Here is a 25,099-nt window from a genome sequence, read left to right as displayed (position 1 = left end):
TCCACCTATTTTGCAAACACTGCATGGACCCAATCTGACCCACTGAGCAGAGTACTAGCTCTGGATCCTCCATCACAGACGTCCCTTTCATGATGGCAGTGTACACACCCTTCTTTATTCTCGAATCAAGGACCACACAGACACAGCCTTTCCATGGAAAAAACCCTCTTGTTTATTTGATTAAACAAAAATAAAATAAGCTGCATAGGAACAATTTTAAAGTCCAAAGAGACACCAACTTTGTTTTAAGGCTGCAGTAGCTGATACATCATCTCCTTGCTACCTTGTCCAGCCTCCTCTGTGGACCACAGCGATACATTCAGAAGCCTGTTAGCTAACACAGGAGTTTTTGAACACTTTCCCATCGGTTCTTCACCTGCTCATTGCCTGTCATGCCTGAGGCCTGCAGTGTATCATTTAAAAGTAAAACTCCAGAAGGGAGGAGGGAAAAAAAAAAACCCCACCCCAAACAAGAACCCACCTTAAAGGTCTGGGGAAAACCCTTCACTTCCCCAGTTCTCCACTTAATGGACAGGATCCACACCACCGCTGCAATGCCCATTTTGAAAAGTGTCAAGAGGCAGTCAGCAACCAGGAGGGCTTGCAGCATAGGTTTCTGTGGCCCAGGCAGTTAGTCTGGTGGTGCATATTCCTTACACCATGTCTGCCTTGAACAAATTTAAAAAAAAAAAAAAAAAGGACTTATCTTAGTCATTCTAATCTCAGGCAGCATGCCCGGGTTAATTTCTCCAACTTTGCATTTGCTTTTCTCACAAAAACAAAAAAAAAACAACCCCTCAACCAAGCCATGTGTTCTACACTTTCAAATTTAAAACATTTTGTTGACCGGGCATGACAGCTAATGGACAGTATTAAGCAAGATTCATTAAAAAAAAAAAAAAAACCAACAAACACTAATCACCCTCCCACCCACCCAAATATACCTAACATGCTAGTTAAAAACAACATCCCTTGCCCACCCACCCTCTCACCTGCATTGAATTGAAGAAGAATAAAAAAGAAAGAAATCTTACCGCCCTAAAAAACAAGAACATCCCAGAAATGTGAAAAATCTTCCTCTTGAAAAAGACAACTACACAGACTGCTAGAAACACAAAGAACTATTCCAGAGCTGGTTATTTAAAGAAGGTAAACACATTAACATTCAGTCAGTGTGCTCTGGGATAGAGCCTTAAGAAAAATACTACCTGAGCTTGCAAGTTAATACAATCATTAAAAGGAGGTCTACGACCATGTGGATACACAAAACTTTTAGAACCATTACTGGTTAAATGATGATGGAAAAACATCCCACCAGGCTGGCTTGTGAACCCGTAAGATCAGTTTTTAAAATAGGCATCATTGAGGTATTTCTTCACCATGACATCTTTAAAGCGAATGCGCAATGACGACAGTGGTCTTCAGGACCCTCTCTTCCAAACTATAACAAAAACTGAAGCGAGGGGAGGAAGAGAGGGGGAGAGGCAATACAGTACTACCATGGTAATGTGCTTCTCAACTTTATCAAGTATTTAATCAACAAGCAAAGGAAAAGAACAACCTATCAAAGTATGTGTTACCTTTGGTAGGAGGGGAAAAAAATCAAACACAGGAGTGACACACCCTGCACCATCACTGCTCAGTCAGACAGTGATTGCTGCAATGTCATGGTGAGGCATGCCTAGCTGGGCCCAGGAAGGGTATAAATACAATCATGAGGTCTAAAGGATGCTCATTCCCTTCCAATAGATGTGATGTTTTCAACAACCAGACCCTTAGAATTGCTCCTAAAAGGCTGTATTTGTAGACATTCAAAATACAGATAAAATATTTTTTCTCTTGAAGAGAAAAAAATAAAAGAAAGACCTAAAGGTCTTCATTTGCAGTTAAGTCCTCAAACAGGTCAGATGTACTCGTGGTTTCAGAACACTGAGCAATGTATTAACGGTGTGCATTGTCAACTCCTGGTGGGGGGAAAAAGCCAGATTGGTTAAGAAGTATTTGGGTTTAAGGACTCTGTTCTGCATGAGTATAGGAAGATTTGGTTTCCAGGTTTCTTTTTCAAGGTTGGTCCAAGTTTCTCCTGGGAGAAGTCAGTTCTGGAATTAATGAAAGCATTTTCTTCTCGAGGTAGCTCCCTGCTCCCACCCACTCCCGGTGGATTAATACTATTCAGAGACCCCGTCAGATGCCAGTGTGAGGTAGACGACTTTTTGCCAAAAGTGAGGTAGAAAGCAAACAAAAGCAGACGGTGTGAAGTGGAGTGGGTGGGTGTGTGTGTTTTTGTGTCTGTCTGTGTTTTATGCCCCAGCCTGCAAACAGCCAGAGAAGATTGGGAGGGCCAAGTTCTGCGATTCTACCACACGCAAGTATTAAGACTTTTTATACAGCCCCAGACTGTTGGAAACTCAGTAAGAGTGATGTCTTAAATAAATACTTTTTGGCACCATCGGATTTTTTTCTTTAACAGAAAAAAAAACAAAAAACAAAAAAACCACAAAACCAGCCTCTAACTTTGGCATATCTTTCGCTATCTACCAGGACACAGCAGTCTTAAGATCTTCAGAGAGGAAGAAGACACACAGAAGGCAGTAAGACTTCCCTCCTCTAATCATTAAGCTTTGGCTTAACTAGAATAAAGCAGATGGAGCCAATCTCACGGTCTTCTCTTACAACCGCATTTCAAAGTGCCTTCGATTCTGGCAACTTGTTTTTGGCCCAGCGTGTAATTTAGATTTTGTTTATGGTACCCTAGTCTTGTGATTCCCCAAATTAAGTTAGACTTAAAAGGGTTCTGTCAATCAAAGAGTCAGTGGACTTGGGGTCCTGTCTGGGCCACTGGGCTCCAGCCAACTTGAGTGCCACCTGCCAGCCACCACACAGCACAGGCTGAGATAGTACTGCTTCTCGTGACCAAATTCACACAGGAATTACTAGGTTGGCCAAAAAGTTCGTTTGGGTTTTTCCATCACATCTTATGGAAAAACCCCAGCAAACTTTTTGGCCAACCCAGTATTCAAAAAAAAAAAAAACACCCACACAAAACAAACCCAAACACCAGTAATACTTCTGAAATGTCAAGTTGGTGTCAATCAAAAGTGGTTTGCCTCTGTGGGTTGTTTGGATTTCCTTTAGCCATTGCAATATTTAAACCTGTACATCTAAATCCAATTGGTATCTCAAACCATATACTGACCCCACCCCATCCCCTGACCAGATCGGACATACACGGGGATTACTGTCTCAGCATCACATTCCTGAACAGAAGCATTTTATCCTCCTCCCTCACAGCACCCAGGAACCTATCTTCACACCACGTTAAAGACTCCTGCTCTGACCCAATTCCTGCTGCCCTGGTGTCACACCTCCTAAGGGGCGGGAGACCTGCACTGGTACCCACTTATTGTGAACAGCCTCACTCGTTCTAGGGAGCTCCAAAGGCTAGCCTTTCTCATGACTCTTTGATCCGGAGCATTCCACACTGTCCAAGAAGCACACTCCGAGTGCTTTGCACCAATCCCTTGTGGGTCAGGAGTCAATCGGAAGCAGCCGCAGATGGCAGTGTTTTACAAACAAAAGCTTCCCAAGTGTGAGCATGTTTCTCGAATGGCGACGCACAATCCTAGGCGCAGGCAAGGTAAGGAGATGTATCTTTTACAAAGAGTGAAGAGGCTGCGTCATCCACCCTCCATGCTCGTTTCAAGGAGGGGGCCTGTTTGCTTTAAGCCTGCACACTGGACAGTCGATTAATGAAGCCCTGGTCATTTCAGCCACGTGTGGAAACCCTGGATTCACAACCAGATCCACAGACAAACTTTCAAGAAGCAGCCGTAGTTACTGCTACTCTCTCACTCCGGTCCCAATACTTCCCCACAAATGGGGAGACTGGGAAGCAGAAGTGAGAGTAAAGATAATGAAGCGAAAGACAGACTAAACGAAGGTAGTGACTACCTCCAACAACTCAGCCCAACCATAATCGTGACCTGAGTTTCAGAGAACATTTCAAAGAATTTTCAAGATCCACTCCCCCCCACAGCTAAAAAAAGAAAAATTAAGCATTTAAAATCAGTTGTCTTTGGTGATTATTTGGGGGAGCAGAAGGACTAAGAGGAGGAGGATCAGCACCAAGTTATTCCAAAATTAAAAAAAAAAAAAAAAAGCTTAATTACATGTGCTCTTTACCAGTCAAAGAACTGAGAAGTTAGGGACAACATAAAAGACAACCGAATAGGAATCAGAGGGGAATTCACTATTAGGGAATCACTATTAAATTCTTCAATAAAAGAAGAGGTGCTTTTACCGAACAAAGTCTCCTGACACCTCCCTACCCAGCAACACTGCATCTGGGTGACGGGAATTGGAAGCTGCTTTCCAGTTTGGGGCTCTTTCATTGCATGTGGTTCTCCTTTATGGAACGAGGTTCTCCCCATTTTGGTCACTTAGAGACCCCAGAGATAAAGCAATGGGAAGAGATGGGGGACCGCAACATGGTGAATGTCCCAAAAAGCTGGATGGGAAAAGCGATTTGATTTGCTGGCTACACTGTTTCCCATCATCTCCTTTTCTTCAAGAGTTGTTCCGTTTGTTATTCTGTTCGTTAAAAACCCTAGCCATACTGCAAGAGGAATTTCTCCTCAGTACAGGGCCAGACACTGATCTGTTAGGGGACAGATCCTATTCAACACTGCCATCCAGGCGCACCTCCCTCTCTGGAGCCCCTCTGAAATTTGGTTCTCACTTTAGTTATTTCCAAGACGGCCAAGGCTCAGAAGCGCGAGGCTCTGCACCCTAGTCCAACCCCTGACAAACCCACCCTGTAAAGTGGCAGATGCCATCTCATGGTTCCGCAGCTGGGAAGACTGGCTTCCTACATCTTCCTTCTTTGGTTGAACAAGAGGTATTCTGTCCTATACGTTGTTCAGGTTGGGGTGATTTTGGCTTACAAACCCTTAACATTCAAAGGCCTCTGCGGGGAAAACGAACCACGCCCCGTGGCGCAGGAGCAGACTGCTCTGTGAAGGTGAGCTGAGGAGAGGGCGTGGGAGCGGGCTGTTCCTACTGCACTTGCAAACATCCCATCTCCCTGAACTTCCAAAGCAGAAAAAAATTGTGCTTTTAAAACAAAAGTTGATTCCTTTGCCTACTTATCTTAGGAGGAGAAACGCCTAGTGTTCAGAGAACCACAATCAACCGCAGTCTGGGGGTCCCTCGCCTGTGTCTCATGCTCTCTGCTGACCGACTCAGCACATGCACACCACCCACTCACGTCCACGCTCCAGTCCATGCCTGAAAATCCTCATTCTTAGAAGGAGGGGACTTTTCTTCTTCCTTCAAATGTATTCTTTATAACCAACAGCAAACGAAAAATCACTTAACTTCTGAGAATACTTTTAATCAAAAAGCCTGAACTACATCTATTTATCAGAAACCAAAGTGTGAGAGGAAAGTTCTTTGGGAGGTGGTATAGCATTTTTAGTTTTGCTATTTTGGTGTAAGGTGGTTGCACTCTCTTATACACACACACATACACACACCCCCTCCCTCAGAAGAAATAAAGACTGCATACCCTAAAATAGGAACGGTCAGCGTTTCTCGGCTAGCAAGCCACAGCCACATCTTCTAGGAGTAAGAAAACATGCTGATGTTGAACAGGATGAGAAACACACTGAGGTATAAAAGGAGAACACAGGGAAGTTCTCTGTTGCAGCATTAAAAAAAAAAAATAAAGAAAAAAAGGAAAAAAAAAAAAAGATTTTTCCCAGAAAGATCAAGATCACACAATACAACCTAACCCCATAAACACAGTATTCTTAAGAACACAAATACTCTACAATTAAGAATCTTAAATCCTATTTTTCCATGTTTTATAGTTTTTTTTTGTTTTTTTTTCTTTTCACTTAGTAGTTTTCTCATGTTTCCTTGGCTCAATCTACAGAATGCACCCCACCGCACACATCCAGTGCCCCCCCCCACCAGCCACAGAGATGCTAGGCTTGTGCGTGTCACACCCCATGGAGGAGGGAGGGAAACCCCCACTGAGCGAGTGTGGGAGGAGGCAGAGGGCCTGTCGGAGAAGGAAAGGTAAAAGGTTTCTGAGGTAGATAGAGATATCACTTCACAGGCTCAATCCCTGCAGAAAAGATAAGTACATTCATCTGTAAAAAAATAAAGATGAGGTAGGACGTAAGCAATGTTGTACTTTTCTTGTTGTCTTTCAAACAAAAGCAAAAAAAAAAAAAAAAATTTTTTTTTTCCCTGAGACAGTTTCCTCTTTGAAATTCAAAAGGGGGGGAAAGAGACAGAGAGGAGAGATGGATACACGTGCACCCCAAACACGGAAGCCCAGGAAATGTGATTAGAAGATGAGGATTCGATTGTTGCCGAAGTCCACCACGACGATCATCCCGTCCGGCGTGACCGCGATGCCGGAGGGCCGGTCCATCTGCCCGAAGCCACTGCCCTGGGCGCCGAACTTGCACAGGAAGCTGCCATTGGACTCGAACATCTGCACTCGGTGGTTCCTGGAGTCGGCCACGATGATGCGCCCCTCCTGATCCACAGCCACGCCCTGCGGCCGCAGGAACTGCCCATTGCCCGTGCCCTCGGAGCCCAGGAAGCGGGCCGACTGGCAGTCCGGGTGGATGACCAGGAGCCGGTGGTTGTTGAAGTCGGTGACCACCAAGTGGCCCTCGTGGTTGAAAGCCACGCCCCGCGGGGAGTCAAAGTGCTTCCAGAGAGCCCCCTCGAAGCCGTACTTATTCAGGAAGACCCCGTCGGGCCCGAACAGCTGGATGCGGTGGTTCCGCGTGTCTGAGACCAAGATCTTGCCCTCGGAATTCACCGCCACGTCCCAGGGGTAGTTGAACTGCCCGTTCTTGGTGCCCTTCTCCCCGAACTTGAGGAGGAACTGGCCCTCGAAGGTGAAGATCTGGATGCGATGATTGTCCTTGTCGGCCACCACGATCCTGCGGGAGGCATCGCAGGCCACCCCGGCAGGCCGGTCGAACTGCCCCGGCCGGGAGCCCAGCGTGCCGAACTTGTGGTGGAAGGCGCCGCACGGCTTGAACACCTGGATGCGGTTGTTGCTGCGGTCGGCCACCACGATGTAGCCCTCCTTGTCCACGCTCACGCCCCATGGGCGGCAGAGCTTGCCGTCGCTGTCACCCTCGCTGCCAAAGCTCAGGCCGGGGAGCCCAATGCCCACGTAGCTGCGGCCAGACTTGACTACCACCTTGAAGGGGCTGTTCTCGATGTGCTGGTTGCACAGGGTGACCGACACCAAATGCTCCCCCTCCAGCTGCGGCCGGTAGCTCACCACGTATGTCCCGTTCTGCTGGTCGCTCACCTCCGCACCAAACAGGTTGCCATCAGGGCCCAGGACCACAGCCGACATGAGGTCACCCCCCGACAGCCGTGGCTCCCCGTCGTGGTCGTAGCCGATGACGGTGAAGGAGGCCACCTTTCCCTGCAGGGCCCGCTTGAGGCCATCGCCTGTGGCCTTGGTGAGCGGCGCGAAGGCCCCGCTGCTGACGAAGCCGAAGGACTTGATGGCAAGATACAGGGCCTGGTCGGGGGGTGTGAACATGACCCGGTCATCCTCCTGGGGCTGCAGGAGACTGCGGACGGTCTTGAGCTCCTGTACCTGGGCCAGCATGCGGTCCCGGGCCAGCAGGATGTCCAGCGCCCGGCCCTCCTCCAGGACCTGCTGGACGGCGCTAATGGTGCTCTCCAGCTTGTTCAGGTTCTGCCGCAGCTTCTCCACCTGCAGGTACAGTGACTTGGCCTTCACCTGGCGGATCTTCTCTACCTGGAGGGAAAGGTGAGAGCCAGAAGAGAGGACATGGGAGGCTTAGAAGACAGACAGAAAGCAATTCATCGGCTGACAGACTCACACACCGAGGGAAACCTCAAACTGAGGTTTGAGTCTGCAGAAATGACTGGTCTCCACGCCCCCAGCATATCAAAATACAAAGACAGAGGAAGGCGAGGGAACTTTCCCTGGTCACAGGCGATGACTACAGAGACCTGATGGCTAAATGCAACGACTAATCCTGGACTGAGAAAATGCTACTACTGAACCCATTCCAGGTGGGACTTCCCTGGTGGTCCAGTGGTTACGACTCTGCACTTCCATCGCAGAGGGTGCAGGTTCCATCCCTGGTCAGGGAACTAAGATCCCACATGCCTGGTGGTGTGGCTGAAAAACACCAGTAACAAAAAAACTACTATTGGTGAAATGTGACTGCGGACTAGGCTCAAGATTTGAAACTAGTGTCGTATCAAGACTAAACTTCCTGGTTTTGATTAAGAGAATGTCCTTGCTCAGAGGAAATGAACATGTAGTTGTAAAGGTGCCGAGTTGCCAACATTCCAACTTACTCTCAAACTGCAGGCATGTGCATGCAGTTCATGCACGCCCACACATATACACACACACACACACACACACATACAATGATGAAAATGGAACAAGATGTAAATCACTGGTGAATCTGGATCATGCATACATGGCGTTCTTTTATTATCCCTGCAACTTTTCTCTAAGCTAGAAATTAGGGACTTCCCCCTGATGGTCCAGTGGCTAAGACTCCATGCTCCCAATGCAGGAGGCCCAGGTTCAATTCCTAGTCAGGGAACTGGATTACACATGCTGCACCCAAGAGTTCACATGCCACAGCTCAAGATCCCATGTGCTCCAATGAAGGCCAGTGCAGTCGAATAAACAGAATATTTTTTAAAAAATTTGAAGTGAGAGTTGCTCAGTCATGTCTGACTTGTTGCGACCATGTGGACTATACAGTCCATGGAATTCTCCAGGCCAGAATACTGGAGTGGGCAGCCTTTCCCTTCTCCAGGGGATCTTCCCAACCCAGGTCTCCCACACTGCAGGCAGATTCTTTACCAACCAAGGTATCAGGGAAGCCTCTTAAAAATTAAATAAAAGTTAAAAACAGCCATGTGACAGATGTAGATGTTTCCTGAGCAGCTCCGCTGCACCAGGTGCTAGAGATACACGCGGCCAACAGAAAACACGCGCCTCACCCCACTGAGCTTGTAATTTGAAAAGACAGATGCTAAGCAAGCAACGAAAGACCAAAAGAATAATTAAGACAGTGCTAGGGGTTAGAGGGTAGACACAGAGTGTGATGGAGACTCACGAGGGAGGTCTGTCTTAGACAGAGGGTTTTCAGGGACATATAGCCTTGAAGGTGGAGAGTAAAGTGGCAGACATGGGACCAGAGGCCGGCCGGACTGCCCAACGGACTGGAGTGCAAAGCTGAATCCCAACAGACTGAATCTTCTACACAAGGGCCGGAAGTCTCTTGTAGGTTATTTCTCTCTGTCTCTTTCTCAACATACGTACACACACAATCAGCGGGAGAACACTTTGTGTGTGGAGGGAATATAAGGAAGGATTTGGTGAGCATCTAATTCCAGATTACAAACTAATCCCCCCTCTGTCCCCCATCCTCACTGTTTTTCTCTGTTCACAGGTTTTAGAGATTTTCAACAGGGAGTCTAAGAGGCCCCACACCCCAAATCTGGAGACACGGCCTTTTTTGGCAACCACTGGCCTGGATTATCTCCAAAGGGGCCTCTAACCCTAAAATGCTGCAGGATGTAAAAACATGGCTTCTGTCCTGTTTCTGAGGGTCCCAAACCACACTATTAAGGATCGTGGGATTTCTGTTTGATGAAACAGCCATCTCTCCATTCTTTCGCATGAAATAACTTGAGATTCCTCTAAGTTTAAGTGTTTTGCTCTGTGAAGAGAACAAACCAGCCGCCCGGCTAGTCTGCATTGTTCTGCAGAGACGACCGTGACTTCTGAGTGCCTAACTGATCTGAAAGCCACAGAGTGTCTATTTTAGAATAAGGGTTCACTGGTAGAAGGGCTGGATTTAATCCGATTTTCCCTTGCGGGGTGGATAACATGATTCTGAACCCGATTCCTGCACATTCACCTGTCCACTCTGGAAGGACGTGCGTGCAGAGAGGCCCAGGTGGGGACCAAAGAGAAGCCATATCCTCTGTCGTCACTCTGGACCATATCTCTGGGCCTCAGTTCTGATCTCTCAACTGTGTGGCTGGAAATGTGTAAGCCACAAGAAAGGACATGCATCCAGACATGTAAAACTGGGTCACCCAGCACTAAAGTATTTTCAATAACCAAGAAGCACAAAAAGAAAACGTTATACAAAGGTGCCCAGGCAGGGACAGGCAGGAGGGAGCAGAAAACTTCGTAATTAGTGGAGAAGGCAGACTTCCCCAGGATCTGGGGCAAGGCACTCCAGCAGAGAGCAAAGATGAATGGGACTGCTGTGTGTCCAGAATGGGCAAGCTGATTTTGGGTCATCCAAGAGTGAGTTTTCAGGCAAGTAAACAAGAAGCTGCTTACATGAAGAAGAGACAGACTCTGCTTCCCAATCTGCTTCTCCTACGGTAAAGTGCGTGCTCTCTAGTGCTCCTGAAAGAGCACTGCCCTGCGAGGGAGGAGGATGCGAGTTGGGCCCACCAGAGGGAGGGGAACTAAGGTGAGGTCTGCAGAAACCCCCGCACACAAAGGCCTTTTCATCCACAAATCCAGAAGAGCAAGTTTGTGGCAGAGTTCACCACAGAGCTCTCAGGTTGCAAGAAGGGGGCCTCTTTCGGTTATAATTAACATTCGTGGGTGGCATGGGACCAGCAGACTGGGGGGACATCAGAGTGTCTGAAAACTGTGGCAAGCCCAGAGAGGTGCCCGAATAAACCGTGTGAATGAACTCTTGGCCCGTTTCTACCTGAGGACTCTCCTGCCAAGAGGGAGCAGGGAGCCATATTCCTTGAAAGACCCTAGAAGGCAGAAAGCAGACAGGAAGGGGCAATGCAGAAGCCAATGCAGCCTTCCAAAAGGCCGGCACAATTCACTGTTTTAGGGCATAGGAAATTGACAAGGATCATTTTCAGAAATCAAGAAGCCGTCAGACTGCCCTAGTGGCCCAGCGGATAGGCATCTGCCGGCCAATGCAGGGGACACGGGTTCAATCCCTGATCCAGGATGATCTCACATGCCTTGGGGCACTAAGCCCATGCACCACCACTACTCAGCCCAGGTCTAGAGCCCACGAGCTCCAACTACTGAATTCAGACCGTGTGCCAAGAGACTGTGCTCCGTAACAAAAGAAACCCCCAAACCGCAGAGAAGAGTAGCGCCGCCCCCACACACAACTCGAGGAAGCCCCTGAGCAGCAACGAAGATCAAGTGCAACCAAAAACAAATAATTTTCAAAAGAAAATCAAAATGCAATGAGCCAAACAAGCACCACACACCCAAGTACACCCATTTACATAAGCTCTGCATAGTCTTTGCTGGCATCTTTTTTCAAGTTTTTTCTGGCTGTGCCAAATGACACGTGGGATCTTAGTTCCCCAATCAGGAATGGAACCTGAGCCCCTTGCCTTGGAAGCACAGTCTGAACCTGTGGACCACCAGTGAAGTCCCTGCGTAGTTGTCGTTGTGTGTTCTGAGATGGTGCCTGATTCCAGTTGAACTGGTGTGGGGCACTGGACCTTCTCAGGCCTCCTGCCCTTTTCTTCCTGGGCAAGGGTGGAAGATCTGACAAGAAAATGCTGCTGGGGACGTGGGTGGAGCGAGTCATCTCTCCAGCTGATGTTATGTAAACAGCACACCAGCGGGCGCTGCGCTCCTTCCTGCTCCAACAGGAAGAAAAGGGCACACACATTCACTGCCCCCACACGGAAAACTGGCTTTCCACAAGGGGTCAGGAAGTCCCACCAGCCAGGGCACCAAAACTAAGGATGTGTCCAAGCAGCCTGCTTTCCTGACGGCAGCCTCCACTGTACTCTCTTTCTGCCTAGAATTTTCTGTTCTGTCTGCAATAGAAAACCCGAGCCTCCTGGGACTCCCCTTGGTGGTCCAGTGGTTAGGACTCGCACTCCGAGGGCTACCCCTGTAGGGGGCGCGGCTTCCATCCCTGGTTGGGGAATTAAGATCCCACATGCCCCCCTCCTCAAGAAAGTGTCATGAAAACCCAAGACTCCATCCAATCTCAGGGACCTGACTACTTCTGAAAAGGAGTCTTTCTGCTCAGAGGGCACCAGCAATGTCTAGACACGCCTGCATCTTTCTGTGAGAAAGAAATGGCAACCCACTCCAGTGTTCTTGCCTGGAGAATCCCAGGGACAGGGGGAGCCTGGTGGGCTGCCATCTATGGGGTCGCACAGAGTCGGACACGACTGAAGTGACTTAGCAGCAGCAGCATCTTTCTGCAGACCATTCAAAAGTCGGAGCCAGGGTCCAGGGGACGATATCAGAACACTCACTGTTCTGCTGTGCCTCACAGAGGACATGTGGCCGCCGAGCTGGCCCAGGGTGGGGTGGGGCGCCCCCAGTTACCTTCCACAGCAGCTCACACTCCCGCTCCTCCAGGGCCTTCTTGTGTCTCGCAGTCACAGCTTTGACCTCCGACTGCACCACCTTCGCCTTCATCTCCACCTGCTCTGCCACCGTCTGGGCCTGCTCGATGCTCAGCTGGAAAACCAAAAGCAATCTCAGAGCATGATAAAGATCTTCACTCCCCACAGGCAACACTTAAGGCTGCTTCTCTTCAGCCCTGAAAAATGAATGCCATGGGCCCCCACCCAGGCCTCATGGTCCCCATCCTTGGAAAGGGAGCGGGTGTTGGGAGAAAGAAGGGATTCTGTCTGACATGTAACTGGAGGAGCTGCTGGGCAAGGGCTGGGCTTCTTTGTATGAGAAATGGCACCTCCACAGTGAATGTCAGGATTGTTAAAGAGATACTCCGACACAGTGAAACCACTGTAGCTGGGTTCCAGCCCAAAACTGGAGACTGAGGGTCAGATGTGAAATATACGACTCCAGGCACACGAGTGACTTCCCACAGGCTTTCTGGCCTGGGTCCCTACCTGGGGGAAACCCCGAAGGCCAAGCATGTCCCTGGAGGGAGACATGCCACAGGCTGCAGCCCAGCTCAGAAGCAACGCCAAGTGCAAACTGGGAATGGTGTCACAGAGAAGCCACACCTGTGGCCAGACATAGCTTGCCAGAGCCCATCCCTGCCCCCGCCACGCCCCCACCCTGTACCACCAGCCCCCAGTAAATCAGCCCGTTTAATCAGACATAGTATTGCTCATAAAAAATTAATCCAGACAGAAGGCCTGGTGTTTTCATGAATATTACATGATGCGTGTTGAGAAGCCACAAGGATTGGAGATACTGAGGTATTAAATCAGGGATTCCAAACCAACTGCTGTGGCCCAGATCAGGAGGAAACCAGGGAGGCCTTAAGGGTTTGGATCCTGCCTGGGCTCAGCAATCAGCTGCAGGTGAGCAGTCAACTGTGTGCCTGGCACAGGAGGCTTTCTGGGACATGGAATGCATCCATGGTTGGTGCCCATCCTGGGTAAGCCAGGCTGGATGGCTGTCCTGGGGCTCAGAAACCCAGGTTCGTTCAGATCACAACTCCACCTCCTACTAGTTTCTAAGGTCTCAGACGTGTTCCTGGCCTTCTCCAACTTTGGGGTGAACGTGAGAAAAATGAAGAATAATACTTGGCAAGAGCTGGGTCCAAATCCTGGCCTGGAGTCAAATATGGTGGCTATTATTAAGCCTAGCTGATAAGCCCCTGCAACAAAGGCGCAACCATCCTCTCCCTTCACCCTACTTAGCCACATTATACAATTAAGTAGGCCTAGTCATACCCCCTCCCTTGAGACGCGATCCCACGAGCAACACTCAGCACATGCAACGTGGTGCGGTCACCACCACCATCTGGCTCCAGAGCACCATCTTCACCCAAAAGGAAGCATCCACGCCCATGAAGCAGTCGTTCGCCATCCCTCCCTCTCCCCCACGGCATCCAACACCTACTGTCTCTATAGGTCTGTTTATTCTGGGTATTTCAGACAAATGGAATCAAACAATACATGACCAACCTTATTTTCAGGACCAGGCTCCCAGCTAATCAGTTGTGACAAGGGCTTCCCTGGTGGCTTAGCAGTAAAGAATCTGCAGGGGACGTGGGTTCAATCCCTGGGTCAAGAAGATGCCCGGAAGAAGGGGATGGAAACCCACTCTAGTATTCTTGCCAGGGAATTCCCTGGTGGAGTACAGTCCATGGGGTCGAAAAACAATCAGACAACAACTTAAACTAAACAACAAGAACAGCTATAATTCATTCAGTCACTTATAGTTGAGACCCCTAACTGACCACCCTTCACGCTCAGTTGGAAGACACATTAATGGCATGGGAACGCCATGCAGCTGCCCCCAAACCAGACACAGTGAACATCCCCAGGAGGCCTAAGGACCCACTGAGTGGATGGGAGCTGGTACCTGGCCGATCTGAATGCCTCATAGGCTATCCATGGCCTGGGATGGCTTTCACCTCCAAAGTCACCCCAAAATTCCAAAACTCAGCTCAGATGTCACTCCCTTCACTAAAATTGGAAGTAAAGAACACCCACCCATGACTGCAGTGGGTTAAACACCATCCTGCCGAAATTCAGATGTGCCTGAAACTACAGAAAATGACTAACTTGGAAATAAGGTCTTTGCAGATGTTACTGTTTAAGATGAGGTCACAGCGGACTAGCCTGAGTCCTAAATCCAATGACTCTTACCATACAGGGCTGGGGGAAGGTGAAAAGTCAAAGAGTCAGTCGCTCCGTCGTGCCCGACTCTTTGTAACCCCGTAGACTGTAGCCCGCCAGGCTCCTGTCAATGGAATTCTGCAGGCAAGAATAATGAAGTGGGTTGCCATTGCCTTCTCCAGGGGATCTTTCCAACCCAGGGATCGAACTCCGGTCTCCACCTTTGCGGGCAGATTCTTTACCGTCTGAGCCACCAGGGAGGCTTGGAGGGCCATGGGTGGACACAGGCAGAAACTGGAAGTGATGCAGGTAAAGTCAAGGCAGGAAGAAGCAAGACAAAGTTCTTCCCTAAAGTCTTTACAAGGAGCACAGCCTTAGTGATATCTTGGTTTCTGACTTAGATCCTCCAGAACCGTGAAAAAATAAACTCCTATTGCTGTAAATCACCCGGTTTATAGCAGCGCAAGGAAACTAATACAGCAGCCAGCAAGTTGAAATAGATGGATGTATCCAAATTACCCCAAAGAGAAAAAGTTAAGACTGATCAATCAAGTGAGTGTGTATATAGCAGAGATATAACAGAGTCACTAGCTTTCAAAACATCTCAGGTTTGTCAGTCGGGACTGATTCAGAAAAAGAGAAACCTCACTAGACATTTAAACAGAGACGATTTAATGCAGGGAATTCGGTTGTATAGGAAGTGGAGACCTGCTAGGGCAAAGGGCACCCTGAAGATTGAGAGAGTAACTTCGGTCAGCAGCTACCACCCCTTGGTGTCTGAGAACAAAGAAAAGTAGGGGTTACTGGGACCCAGAAGTATGGGGAGGGACACCCCAGGGCCCAGCTCACTCTGGGAGTGGCAACAGCTGGGAACTGGAACCAACTTCTGCTACCAGGAGGGGAAAAGAGCTGCTGATGAGAACAGGAAGTCAAAAGGAAGAAACAAGGGCCTTTCCCCCACTTCTAGATATGCTGTTTGAAACACTGCAGCCCCTGCCTCAGATAGCACGACCACGCAAGGGCGGGTTGGCACATCAGTAATGGGTATGCCCTGTTTCCAGAGGTGCTGGGTATTAGTTGGCACAGAGCCGATGTCCTCGTCTATATCACTGAGCCAACCATGCCTATGTCTGTAACATTTTAAAATGCCTCCCCGATGGTAAGCAAAGGCATCACGCTGCCTTAGGTTTACATTAATGTCATATTACTTACCAAACTGATTTTCCATTAAAATCAGAAAAAATAGAAATAACAGGCGCACATTTCTACAGGGCAAGAACTAGCCGGAGGGCAGTGACCACCACCCCCCCTTGCATGACAACATGGACAGTGAGGGTCTGGTCACCCCCCACCTTACCCTCTCCTAGCCAGGCTGCTCTCAGCATCTTCTCCCCTTGGGTTTGGCCCTCCTACCCTATGGTAAGAAGTATTTCTTCCATTTTCCAAACAGGTAAAATTGAAGTGAAAGTTGCTCAGTCGTGTCTGACTCTTTGTGACCACATGGACTATACAGTCCATGGAATTCTCCAGGCCAGAACACTGGAGTGGGTAGCCTTTCCCTTCTCCAGGGGATCCTCCCAACCCAGGGACTGAACCCAGGTCTCCTGTACTGCAGGTAGATTCTTTACCAGGGAAGCCCAAAACAGGTAGAAGGGGAGCAAAGCTCTGGTTCGAATTTGAGTCGTCCCCATTCCCAAAGTCATAAACGCTCAGTATGAGGAGACCAAATGGATCTTTCTTCTCCAAATCCTACACAACTTTCAGGCAAGCACTGCACTCCAAGGTGTACAGACCAGGACCTGGTAACTAGTTCCCATTATCTATGCAGAGCATTTGAAGGACGCAGGAGGCAGATGGGTTGGGGGAAATGGCAGTGGGTGAAAGGGATGGGGAAGCTTGGAAAACAGAAACACAAACTTGATATAAAAAAAGAAATGTGCACCGTGGCTGATTCATGTTGATGTACGGCAAAAACCACCAAAATATTGTAAAGTAATCCTCCAACTGAAATAATTAGTTTTTTTAAAAAAGAAGAAGAGGGACTTCCCTGGTGGTCCAAGAGCTGGGACTTTGTGATCCTGATGCAGGGGGCCTGGTTCGACCCCTGGTCGGGGAACTAGATTCCACATGCCAAAACTAAAGATCCTGTGTGCCGCAACTAAGACCTGGCACAACCAAAAATAAATATTTTTAAAATAAATAAATAAGAAGGAAGCAAAGAAAGGGGGGGCGGGGGAGGGAGGAAAGAAGAAAGATCACCAAACAAGCATGGCACTTGAGGAAAAAAAGGTTGTCTTCAAATGTTAACAGATTCAATCAAACACTTGAAGTTGAGGATCCCAATCTGGGCAGGGAAGTCAGTGATGCCAGCTGACTGTTGAGTGGCGGCCACTTAGTAGCGAGGAGAGTCTGAGGCCAAATCTGGGTTTCACGGAGAAAAGTGCCGAAAGCGATTAGTGATGTCTGCATAGAGAACAGTGGTGACCTGATGACAGGTATTTAAAGTGGCCTGATAGTCAGAAGATAAGAGAGAAGCAAGTGTCACCGATACAGGCCACCACAGCAGATATGAGTGATACTTTATCACATTGTGTACCTTTGAAACTATGATTCATCTTAACATTGTCAGTGGGCTTTTTTCCTTTCTTGGTTGTATACTACATAAATGTGTATCTTACAATTAATGGCATCTTACATGTGATGAAAAAGTAAGTAAAGAATCAAGGCTGTCTTAAGTGGAAAGCAACTATACTCCTGATCCAAACTATGGCTGGCCCCAGGGAAAACCTTTATGAAATTCTCAGATTACATTTGCTGTTGTTCAGTTGCTAAGTTGAGTCTGACTCGTTGCAACCCCACAGACTGCAGCCTCCCAGGCTTCCCTGTCCTTCACCATCTCCCGGAGTTTGCTCATGTCCATCAAGTGGGTGAGGCCATCCAACCATCTCACCCTCTGTCATTCCCTTCTCCTCCTGCCCTCAATCTTTCCCAGCATGTGGCTATCAGATAACCTGACTCAGCAGAAAGATTACTTCAGTATCATGCATAGAAATGTTGACAGTTGCTGAGAAACTTACTAAAATCCTAAACCATCCTTCTTCCCTAAAGCATGATCAGTTCTTTACTGTCTCCTTCCAAAAATCTTATTTTAAAAAATAATTCACATTCTAAACAGTTTCCTATTCAATTTCTGCTCAAGGATTAGTAATGCTTGACTTTCAAGCTTATCCTACCAGACAAGGAAAACAACCTGATTATTTTATTTTCCTAAAACCCTGTCAACCTGGATCAGGCAACACTATTATTACCTATGTAAGCGAACTTCCCTGTGTCCCAAAGTTACATGTATCCCTTCCTACATGACCTTATTTAGCTCCCAGGGAAGTTTGAGACTCTGAACCTTATATAAAATTTCCCATGCTCACTTATTTCTCACCTGTAAACCAATCTGGGTAGCAAGATGAGGACAATCTTCCTACAGTTCTGACTGAAGCAGGCTGATGTCCATTGGATTGGGGCGGGGGGTGTGGGAAAGGTGGGAGAGAGGAACTTGGATGGGAAACCTGCCCCAAGCAGCTAGTAACTCAAGCCACACCACTGTCATCTTCACGAGACTGTGAGGTCTCCATGCCCTGCCCGCTCCGCCCTCACGTGACTGCCGCTGCCTGTCACGTGGGCTCATCGGGGTCACTGTCCCATGGCACACCCAAACATCTGCACACATCTGAAAGGGGGGGTGGGAAAGGTTTTCTGTGCCAGGAAGAACCAGGGAGATGGGTGAAGGGTGGGGAGGGACTGACCTGGATGGCCTGGCGGCCTTGCTGGGCGTCGGCCAGCAGCTGGATGGTGAGGGCCCGCGAGTCCTGCAGCGCCTCCTGGAGGTAGACGAAGCTGTGGCCGCCGTGCCGGCCCACTGTACACTCGCGGCAGATGGGCACGGAGCACGTGTCGCAGTACAGGTGCAGCACCTTGGGGACCAGAGAGACGCAGGCGTTAGCAGCGTGCAGGACGCTCTGCAGCAGACCCCCACGGCAAACACACACCCCCCACCGGGGGGGGGGGGGGGGGCGCACCGCCGTCCACCCTGAGGAACCTGCTCCTCTCCACCCCCAACACAGAGAAAAACCAACCAGCTCCCCCGTTCTGCTCCAGTTTCTTTCACAGCCATGACTGAGCCACTTGGAAGGCCAAGAAACAAAGAAACAAAACAATCCTCCTGCCATCAGAGACTTCCCTAATCCTAATCTAACCAGAGGAAGTTCCAAGAGTATGTCTCTGCGGTCTGAGATGGGTGGCCGGAATGAACCAATACACGAAGTTTCTCTTGCCATCCCAGGCTCTGGGCTGGGAAGCCAGGCGGGGGGCCAGGATCAAACACCCACCCACCAGCGCCCGCTGCCACCTTCCCCATCGAGAAGCACTTAAGCAAGGTGAGGGCTTCCGTTTCTGGAACAAGGGCCAGAGGCTCATGGTAAAAGCCAGCCAGCTTCTTGTCTTTCTCTATCCCGCCAAGTTGTTCCCAGGAGCTGACCCTGGGAGGCAGCTGGTGCTTGACAGAGCTGCTTTATGCCAAGTTCTGTGCTGCCCTGGGGCTCCCCCAGTGCTGGGAGGGGCAGAAGGCTTGGCACCGCCTCCACCTGCTGATAAACGCCCAACTCTCAACAGCAAAAGCTCCTTGGCGCGGGGCCAGTCCCATCGCATCCCTCCCCAGAGCTGGCCCTCGGCACCGCGGTCTGTAAATGTTTGCTGGCTTGCTTACAAGAGCAGGGCTTCAGTCTGCCTCTGTTACACCAGGGGGTGAGGGGAAGCCAGCCAACAGGCAGGGAAGCAGTTTGTGTGTCTGGTGGCGGGGGGTGCCTTCACATCCTCAGCACTCAATGCCCGGGAGAAGAGGCCACACAGGTAGCAAGGGCTGCTCCCAACACACAGGGTTCTGGCTGCCCCGTCCAGGGCACAAAGCACCTGCCAAGGTGTCACCAAGGGGGTAAGACCCAGGACCGGGAGATTCTGGAAGCAGAGTGTTGTGAGATGGAAGAAGAGATGGGGGTGCTCTGAGACCCAGGAAGTTCCTATTACACTGCACGTCCCATACTCCAAGGCCCCAGGTCAGCTCGCATTATTTATTGTGGGTGGAGCATGTCCATTAGGAAACGACACCCCCAAGCGGCTGTTTGCCAGGCAAACAGGCCGCTCCACACAGAGCAGCACGTGACCCAGTAAAGGTTAGGGTGCTTCTTCTCTGTCTGGGATCCAAGAACGGGAAAAAGGAAAGACTAAGGATATCAAATTCCTGCTTGGAAGAAATGGTTGTGATCCGGCAAGTTTCTAGACCCCCTTTGTCAGGCAGGAAACGTGATCGGGTTTGTAACTTGTTGAGTGCGGTACTTCTCCAGAAGTCGAGTCCAGGAGGTACTTGCCTCCGTGAAGGCCAATTGCTTTTTGAAAAAGGCCTGCCATTTAGAGATGTAATCTTTCTCATTTGATAAATTTAAAATTCTCAAGCCAGCCTGAGATCTAAACCAAAAAACGCTAAATAAATGTAGGGAAATTCCTGGACGCTCTGTTTTTACCAAGTTCTGCTAAAGCGTTTCTCTGGCCTGAACAACATCCCTCCCCTCTGCTCCTTCCATTTGTCACGGGAATAAAGGGATCACTCCTGCTAATGTGAAGTGTGAAAACCTCCCAGCAGAAGGCTCCCTTCCTCTTACCAAACAGCTAAGCAATCTTCTCTTCACCTCTGCTCAGGATCCACTTTTTTCTTTGGGCTGGGGGGTGGGAGGATGACTGGTGTCTGCCTGCTTTCTTAGATCTGTGGGCTCTGGCCAAGTGGGGAAGAACGTTAGGCTGTCAGCCTGAGCCTGGCACTACCACCTGCCTGCCAGGACACCTGCTATCCAGTCACCTGTCTCGGCTTCAGTTCCTTGTATGGAGCACGTGGTGTCTGACCAGGGACCTCAGGAAACCCCTTCCACTCCAGAACTCCCAGGAACCCTATCTCTGGGGACTCAATGCCACACACCAGAGAATTCTGGGCTGAGCCAGAAGCCAGCCTCCAGGTGCCAATTGTTCAACTGGCATTAAGGTGATTTTTCTGGGCTTTTAAGTTTGCAAACTCTAGAGTATACATGAATGATACTGTCCGGGGAAGAGATCCCACAAATCGTGGGTTTCAAAGGATCTTGCAGGGACTTCTCTGGTGGTCTCATGGTTAAGACTCTTGAGCTTCAACTACAGTGGGCTTAATTAAGTTCAATCCCTGGTTGGGGAACTAAGAGCCCATGTGCTATGAAGTGCAGCCAGAAATAAACAAATAAATGGGATCCTCCAAGCGGTAAGGCCAGAAAAGAGATCCTAGGCAGAGAGGGGAGGCCTGAAGCAGGAGGCCAGAAGCACTTCGACAACGGGGAAATGGGGGTCCTGGGGCATGACCCCACCTGACAGTGTTTCACATGGGATCAGTGTAGCTCTAATATACTCTGCTTTTCGAAGTGCCAGTGCTTCTGCAGTTCCAGGCTAACTACCGGTCACAGGGCTGCGGGTGACACGAACAGTGGGGAGGACTTCCCTGGTGGTCCACTGGCTAAGACTTCTGCTTCCAAAGCAGGGATGCAGGCGGTGGGTCATAACCTGCATTTGATAACCTGGAGGGGGAACTAGGGTCCCATATGCTGTCTGGCATGGAAAAAAATTTTTTTTTAAAAAGGAAGGTAAAAGCAGAGCCCCAGCAATGCTTTTCATTCAACTGTTGATTTTTTAATTTATTAATTGAAAGGTAACTGCTTTACAATATTGTGTTGGTTTCTGCCATACATCGACACAAGTCTGCTATAGATATACATATGTCCCCTCCCTCTTGAACCTCCCTTCCACTCCCACCCCATCCCACTCTTCTAGGTTGTCACAGAGCCCTGGCCAACTATTGATTTTTTCCAAGAACACACTATTCTAAAACCAAAAAACACGATGATCACATACTGTAAACTTTCTATTAGAGTAAAACTTGGGAGGGACGTCACTCCATTCAGAAGCTCCACACCTCACTTGCCTAACAGGTTCTAAGGTCAAAACCCAACACTTTTGGACCTCGTGAGACTCAGTGAACAGGCAGGGTGTACATGGGTGTGCACGGGTGCAACTCTCTCTGAACCAGCTTATTTAAGGTTATTTTGAAAGAATAAACTGGAGGGCTGTTCAGAGGGGCCACAGGCAGAAAGAAATGTGGCAGAGGCCATGAACTGTGGCTCGGGGAGGAGGGAGGGAGCAGGCCTCTGGCGGCAGGAATTCCAGGGCCTGAGCTGCCCCTTCGGGGCTTCCCGGGCAGATGCTCGGACACGCCCCCTCCCCCCCACATGGCGACAATCTGGCTGCCCCAGCTGAATGGAGCAGGCCTGACCTCTGACCCTGCAAGTGACCACCCTCTTCCCTGCCCCCAGCTTCCAGAACGCCCCACCCACTGCCTTCCTCTCCCAAAATTTCTAAAATACCAGGCAGAGACAAAGACCTAGGAATGTGAGCCCAGCAGGAGAGGAAGGGGGAGGTGGGGGGAAGTTAGAGAAAAAATAAATAAAAATACCAAGCAGGCAGGTTTACCTTAGCCAGGGCTTAAACTAAGTGCTCTGTTAATGAACAAGACGGTGTGCCCACGGAATCTACCGTTTTATACAACGTGTGATCCAACAAGGAACACACACACACACACACTCTGTGGAACTCCAGGTTAAAACACAACTACCCACATCAATGAGAAGTATACATGCAAAGGATGAAGGGGGCCTCTCATTGTCCCAATGCCCCGACTGAAATAACAACAACTTATTTCTGGAGATTTTTTGGCAGCCCTTAAAATGAACTGAGGACATGCGGCCTCCCACAAACTCAGGCGTAGACAGGAGGAGGTCTCCACCCGCCCTTCCAGACACTGGGAGGCTACAGGGGGAGGCGGGCTGGTGACAACCAGAAGCCTTATCTGTTCATGACACTCAGCAGCCTCTCCTATTAAAAAATGGTAAACCACGTTCAAGGAGTCAAGTCAAGCCACGAAACCAAGTCTTCAACAACACGGAAACCGAGCTTCACTTGACTAAGGGAAAAACAGATTGAAAACCAGGGCTCTCAAATCCACACAAGCTGTCCCGCACCTCCAACCACGTGCGGCCTCAGGGAGCCTGGGAAGTGAAGAAAGGAATCTTGGACCCTCCTTCGGACACCATCACCACTGGCTCAGAGTCCAGCGGGGGACAAGCTACCCTCTTATGGGGGAAAGGAGTCAGAAACTTTTCAAAATATGTGCATTTTTAATGCAAAAATATACAAACTGGTTTTTTTTTAAATCTGCCCCAACAGCTCGGTTGTTTCTGCATTTTTATGTAATCATCCAAAAAACCTGCTATATTCTAAGACACAAATAGGAGATTATAGCAGACTTTTTCACTTAAGTGTATTAACCCGGAGGCTGTTCTGGGCCCAGCTGCCCATTTTACTGCTGTGTTACGTTGTCTGTGGATATACCGCGACTTATTTAATTAGTACCTGCTGATAGGATTTTAATGCTGTTTCCTGATTTTGGAAAACTCGCAAGCAATGCTGCAGCGAATATTCTTCACATTGCTCTTTACAAAGCCCAGAATTTTCCATTTGGTAATAGATTCAATTGCTACTTTGACGTATCAGAAGGAAAAAAAAAAAAAAAAACCCTACTTGCAAGTGTGGATAGCAGGCCTTCTTGAGTTTAATAACCTGATGTCAGAGTCAGCCTCCACTCCCGTGAAGAACAAAGGTGGTTCGAGTGCTAGTCTGTGTCCCCAAGAGACCAAACCTCTTATTTGCAAAACAGAAATACACACGGAAGTAGAGAACAAATGTATGGACTCCGAGAGGGGGTGGGGGTGGGGGTGGGATGAACTGGGACTGACGTATATCCACTATTGATGCTGTGTATAAAATAGATAACTCACGAGAACCTATTGTACTGGCACAGGAACTCAACGTTCTGAGGTGCCCTAAATGAGAGGGAAATCCACAAAAAGGGGGATATATACAAACAGGCAGCCGACCCACTTGGAAGAAACAAACTGTAAAACAGGTGTACTCCAGTGAAATTAAAACACACACACACGCCCCAAACCTACACGGAAGGCCAGTGTACAGGTCCACTCTGCTTGGCTGCAAGTCGAAGGGAAGGCTGAAGGGAGGCCCCAGAGGAGAAGCAAAAAAGCAAGGCTGGGGTTTCGAGTGCTCGGCAGTGGTGGCCAGATTTTCCAAGGGTGGAGGGGAGTGAGGCCACTTGGGACGATACCAGAGGTGGACAGTGGGAAAGGTCTCGGGCGGCATAAAGAGGAGGGATTGCCAGAGGTGCCATTCAAACACCAGTGAAACGAACACAGGGAGTCCCCACACAAGCCCAGAATCCCATTCTGCAGTCCCCCCAAATCCAACACTCTGGAAACCAAAAGTTTCTATGTATGTTGTGTGGCAGCAAAAACTGAACTGGCGTGAAAATGATTTCTAATTTTTATCTATACCATTTAGGGTGAGTTTTCATATAGTTCACCAAAGAACTGCTAATATTCATTATTTTGTGGTGCTGTTTCACAGTATAAACTTTCCAAAATCAGAAACAGCACATCAAGGCACATCTAATCCCAAGAGAGAGGAGGAATGCCCCCAGCTCTAACAACCCTATTTTTTTTTTTTTTTTGGTTGTGCTGCACTGCTTGTAGGATCTTAGTTCCCCAACCAGGAATTGAACTCAGGCCCCAGCAGTGACAGCACAGAGTCCTAACCACTGGACCACCAGCGAACTCCCTGCTCTGCCGACTTTAGACCCAACGTGGTTGCTGGTGCCAAGGGAAAGCATAGTTCAGGATCACAGAACATCCCATGTGGCTCATTGGAGGTTTCTGTGCCACTTCAAAATCCCGTTCCTATTTTTTTAGAACAAAAGAAAATTTTCACACTCCCAATGACCATTTGCTGCCCTCTTCCTTCCTACCACCACCCAACCACCACCTATCACCCAGCAAGACCCAGCTCCCCACCCACAAGGCTTCCTCCAGGTTTCTCTTGCTCCTCTTCACCTGCTCCTGCTTGTGGATCAGGGCCCAACACCCCAGAGTCAGGGACATCGGATCTCCACTTTATATCCCGGCAGTATTTATATTTTATACTTTATATTTCCTATCTCAGGGTTCAACCCCAGGAAGAACCCTCCCGGGACACACAGCTTCTACTATCAACACATACAAAAAGCAGAACCACTACCTTTTTATGAAAAGCCACTGGTAACTAGAGAAGTAAGTTCTATTTCTACAGCTGAATGGGTGGACTTGGCTGAGTTTACCTGCGGATTGCTAAAAGGAGAAAGAACTCAATTGGGGGTTCATAGAACTGTCAGAATTATTTTAAAAAGAAATGGAAATGAGTTCATCCTGGAAGGAAATCAGTTTTCCTCTAGCACTGCGGCCCCCAGAAAACAAGGACACTCTAT

At 48.9% G+C, this 25,099-nt stretch overlaps 1 protein-coding gene across 1 annotated transcript in view; it reads right to left on the bottom strand.

The window, feature by feature from the left end:
- Nucleotides 1–176: 176 nt before the first annotated feature.
- The window catches only part of TRIM71 (tripartite motif containing 71), a 66,991-nt gene continuing 42,068 nt past the window's right edge, over nt 177–25,099 (bottom strand). Inside the window, exons 2-4 of the mRNA XM_070777313.1 lie at nt 18,414–18,581; nt 12,398–12,532; nt 177–7,807 (exon numbers count right to left, since the gene is read on the bottom strand). Coding sequence (XP_070633414.1) covers nt 6,356–7,807; nt 12,398–12,532; nt 18,414–18,581 — 1,755 coding nt within the window. The 3' untranslated portion in view covers nt 177–6,355. The remainder of the gene's footprint in view (nt 7,808–12,397; nt 12,533–18,413; nt 18,582–25,099) is intronic.

The sequence above is a fragment of the Bos indicus genome, chromosome 22, assembly GCF_029378745.1.
Source record: "Bos indicus isolate NIAB-ARS_2022 breed Sahiwal x Tharparkar chromosome 22, NIAB-ARS_B.indTharparkar_mat_pri_1.0, whole genome shotgun sequence".
Taxonomy (NCBI): domain Eukaryota; kingdom Metazoa; phylum Chordata; class Mammalia; order Artiodactyla; family Bovidae; genus Bos; species Bos indicus.
This window is presented reverse-complemented; position numbering and strand designations above follow the sequence as displayed.